Source organism: Microtus ochrogaster, chromosome 6 (genome assembly GCF_000317375.1).
Source record: "Microtus ochrogaster isolate Prairie Vole_2 chromosome 6, MicOch1.0, whole genome shotgun sequence".
NCBI classification, from domain to species: Eukaryota; Metazoa; Chordata; class Mammalia; order Rodentia; family Cricetidae; genus Microtus; species Microtus ochrogaster.
In genome coordinates, this window is record NC_022013.1 from 64,698,678 (window position 1) to 64,702,924 (window position 4,247).

The 4,247-nt window shown below is 45.7% G+C and overlaps 1 protein-coding gene across 1 annotated transcript in view; it reads right to left on the bottom strand.

Moving 5' to 3' along the window:
• Plac9 (placenta specific 9) overlaps window positions 1-3,927 on the bottom strand; it is a 27,994-nt gene extending 24,067 nt beyond the window's left edge. Inside the window, exon 1 of the mRNA XM_005348708.3 lies at window positions 3,718-3,927. Within this exon, the coding sequence (XP_005348765.1) occupies window positions 3,718-3,772 (55 nt within the window). The 5' untranslated portion in view covers window positions 3,773-3,927. The remainder of the gene's footprint in view (window positions 1-3,717) is intronic.
• Window positions 3,928-4,247: the final 320 nt, after the last annotated feature.

Consider the following 4,247-nt stretch of genomic DNA (forward strand, 5'->3'; position numbering starts at 1 on the left):
ATGAGCCGAGAGGCTGAGAGGTGGTGACACACGCCTTTAATCTCAACACTTAAGAGGCAGAGGAAGTGGATCTCTGTGAGTTCGGGGACAGACTGGTCTACAAAAGCAAGTTCCAGGACAGGCTCCAAAACTACAGAGAAATTCTGCCTCAAAAAAACCAAAAAAATAAATAAGATAAAAAAAAATAGTAAAAACCAGCTTGGAATTGTCACAAAACAGACAGGTGGACCAATGGAATCTAATTGAGGACCCTGAAATTAATCCACACACCTATGAACACCTGATTTTTGACAAAGAAGCTAAAACTATACAATGGAAAAAAGAAAGCATCTTCAATAAATGGTGCTGGAATAACTGGATGTCAACATGTAGAAGAATGCAAATAGATCCATATCTATTGCCACGCAGAAAATTCAAGTTCAAATGGATCAACGACCTCAACATAAAACCAGCCACATTGAACATCATAGAAGAGAAAGTGGGAAGTAGCCTTGATTGCATTGACACAGGAGACTACTTCCTAAATATAACTCTCAGACACTGAGAGAAACAATTAATAAATGGGACCTTCTGAAACTGCGAAGCTTCTGTAAAGCATAAAACAAAACAATAGCCTACAGAATAGGAAAAGATCTTCACCAATCCCACATCTGACAGAGGACTGGTCTCCAAAATATACAAAGAACTCAAAAAAAAATAAAAAAAAAAGAACTCAAGAAACTAGACATCAAAAGAACAAATAATCCAATAAAAAATGGGGTACAGACCTAAACAGAGAACTTTCAACAGAGGAATCTCAAATGACTGAAAGACACTTAAGGAAATGCTCAGTTTCTTTAGACATCAGAGAAAGGCAAATCAAAACAACTCTGAGATACTATCTTATACCTATCAGAACAGGTAAGATCAAAAACAATGATGACAGTCTATGATGGAGAGCCTGTGGAGTAAGGGGAACACTCCTCCATTGCTGGTGGGAGTGTAAACTTGTACAGCCACTTTGGAAATCAGTATACCGGTTCTCAGAAAACTAGTAATCAATCTACCTCAAGACCCAGCAATATCACTTTTGGGTATATGCCCAAAGGATGCTCAATCGTGCTACAAGGACATGTGCTCAACTATGTTCACAGCAACATTATTCGTAATAGCCAGAACCTGGAAATAACCGATGCCCCTCAACTGAAGAATGGATAAGGAAAATGTGGTACATTTGCACAATGGAGTACTACTCAGTAGTAACAAATAATGACATCTTGAAACTTGTAGGTAAATAGACAAAATGAGAAAAAAAAACCATACTGAGTTAACCCAGACCCAGAAAGAAAAATACAGTATGTATTCACTCATAAAGCAGATATTAGACTTAAAGGAAAGGCTAATCAGTCTATAGTCCAAGTCCACAACTCCAGAGAACCTAAGCAACAAAGAGGACCCTAAGAGAGACTTCACCTAGGAAGAAGAAAAAGACAAGATCTCTTGAGTAAATTGGGAGTGGGGGAAAGGGTGGAAAGGGAGAAAGGAGGAAGGAAGGGGAGTGGGAAAAATGTATAACTCAAAAACAAAACAAAACAAAACAAAAAACCTGTCAGGAGGTTCCACCCTTGCTGTGGTTCAGTGCAGGGGGAAGGCTGGCTGTGCAGACAGGGGGAAGAAAACATAAACAAAACAGCAAAAAAAGAGTACTTACTGTTGGCCTGGTGGTGGTGGTGCACGCAATCCCAGCAACGCCTTGGGAGGCAGAGGTAGGTGGATTTCTGTGAGTTCTAGGCCAGTCTGGTCTACAGAACAAGTGCCAGGATAGCCAGGACTGTTTCACAGAGTAAGCCTGTCTTGAAGAAAAACTAACTAACTAACTAACTAACTAACTAACTAACTAACTAACTAGCTAACTAACTAACTAGCTAGCTAACTAACTAGTGCTTACTGTTCTTGCAGAGTACCTGAGTTCATTCCCCAGCACCCATGTGGTGGTTCACAATCATCTGTAACTCGAGTTCGCGGGGATCCAGTGCCCTCTCTGAGTTCCACAGGCTTGCACACAGATGTGGTGCACGTACATAATCTTAGACGTGCACACATAAAAAGTAAATATTTTAAAAAGAGGAACTAACTAAGTTCATAAAAAAGAAAGCACGCAAGTGGTGGAGGGACTTGCCCAGAAGAAAGTTTCAGTGAGGGAACAGATTGGGGAGGGGTGTGAGAACGACAAAATTCATCACATGCATGAAATTGTCAAACACATAAACTTAAAAAATAAACGCAGTGCTTGGACTTTCCTTTAAAATAACCCAAGGATGACAGCAGAGGTGAGGTTGCTTAATTAATACTTATAGTATAATTACATTTTAGTAATCCATTTTTATGTCATTTTAAACTCTATTTTTTGTATCCAAATCATTTTCATAGTCAAAAGTCATGGAAAAACTGTACCTCACAGTATGTACAAGGAAAGTATTGGAAATATCTTCAGAAAGTTAAGTGCTGCGATAGTGTCTGAAGATTGAGAGATTAGAACTTGGGAAACTCCATTGGTACATCTATCCTTTCTTCTTAATCTGTTGGAATGAACATGCATATCAGAAAGGAAAGCAATGTTTAAAACGGTCGTGGCTCAAAGGGGCAAGAAAAGCGATTGATAGCAGGGACGGCTCCTTTCTCTGGGAGGCACCAGCTAAGTCCTGTTCCCCATCTTTACCACCCATGCAGAGCTGACAGAAGAAGTCTAAGAGAGGGGAGGAGAAAGGAGCTTGTGCCTTGTGAGTAGACTGAGTTACACAGAATGCCAGTCACTCCTTAACAGATGGGGAAGCTGAGGCTAGAGGGGTTGATGATCTGAGAGAATTAGTGTTTGTTCCCTGGTGGTGGGCACGGTCTTTCTTACACTCCCAGAAGCCGTGCCGTGACACGTAAAGCGATTCGCCCCATAGGAATTACTTCCTATGGAAGGGAGTTAGTCTCCCTTCTCTGTGTGGGCGTCGAAAAAACAGTCAGAGCTTCACCCTTAGTGCCAGGCATTTCTGCCTGACTGGAGCAAGAACCCAAGAGAGCCAGAGGCCTGAGGTTGGGTGCTGGGTCTGCCCTGGCACTATAAGGCCCGAGCCCACTCCTTGCCTAGACGACTAGATGAGCCACAGCCCTTGGATAGGTCTGGGAAACTGGAAGATGCCCCCCCCCCCACCTCATTATAGACCCCTCCAGCCTCCTGGAAGGTGAGACGGTACCTTTATTCCATTTGTCTCCTCAATGGTGGTGCTGACCCTACTTGGATCACTGACCCTTTTGACTCCTCTTCCTTCACGACGCCCTTTGAGGTCCTTCCCAGGATGCTCTGGCCCGAGGGCAGCCACACCCTGCAACCGGACCTCCGCCCAGGCTGCCCGCGCTCTCCTAGGCATCCGGTTGTCACATTTGCCCCAATCTTTCTTTCCCCGTTTCTTCCTGCATTCCTGTTTCTTTCCTTCTTGTTTGTGTTTTTCCCAAACTCCCTGCTCTAGCTCTCGTCCAGACGCGTTATTCTCAAAGACTCTTCCGCTCTCAGTCCCGCTCTCTTACTCACCTCTTTACTCGATCTCTTCCCTTTTCTGCACAGTGTTTCTATCTTCTGTCACCATCAGCTTTCCTTCCCTCCCCTTCTACCGGCATCTCTGTCTCCGGTTCCTCTCTCATTCCTACCTCGTCGTCCTGGGGTGTCCCTGGGTCCCTGATCCCACTCACCCGCCTCGACGCCGAGCAGAGCGAGCCCGGCCAGGGCGCAGAGTAGCGGCTGCATGATGAGGAGCCAACCGAGCACAACTTGTGTGTCCGTAGCCGCCTCCCCGGGATCACGCCCGCCCGGCCCAAGGAAATGCAGTTCCAGCCAAAATTCCTGGGCGGCTCCGGGTTTCTGGCTCCAAAGAACCCGCCCCCTCCAGAAGCCCCACCGAGAAGGCCCAGCCCGGGATCCCATCCCAAGGCCACCTCTCCTCCAGGGCAGACCTTCCAGCCCCTGACCCCACCTCCAGCCTTGGACCCCCACAGAGAAGTGGGGGAGGAGGCTGCTTCTGGGGCCACTACTCTGAATAAGCCTATTCCACAGACAACCAGACTGAGGCCAGAAATGAGGATTTTCCTCTGTGTCCCTCCCAGGATCGCGCAGGATCTGAAAGCACTATCTCTGAACCAGAAAATGAAGGCTCAGGGTATTGGACAGAGGAAACTGAAGACCTAGCACTGCCGTCCACAGAAACTCACTGATAAAGACCATT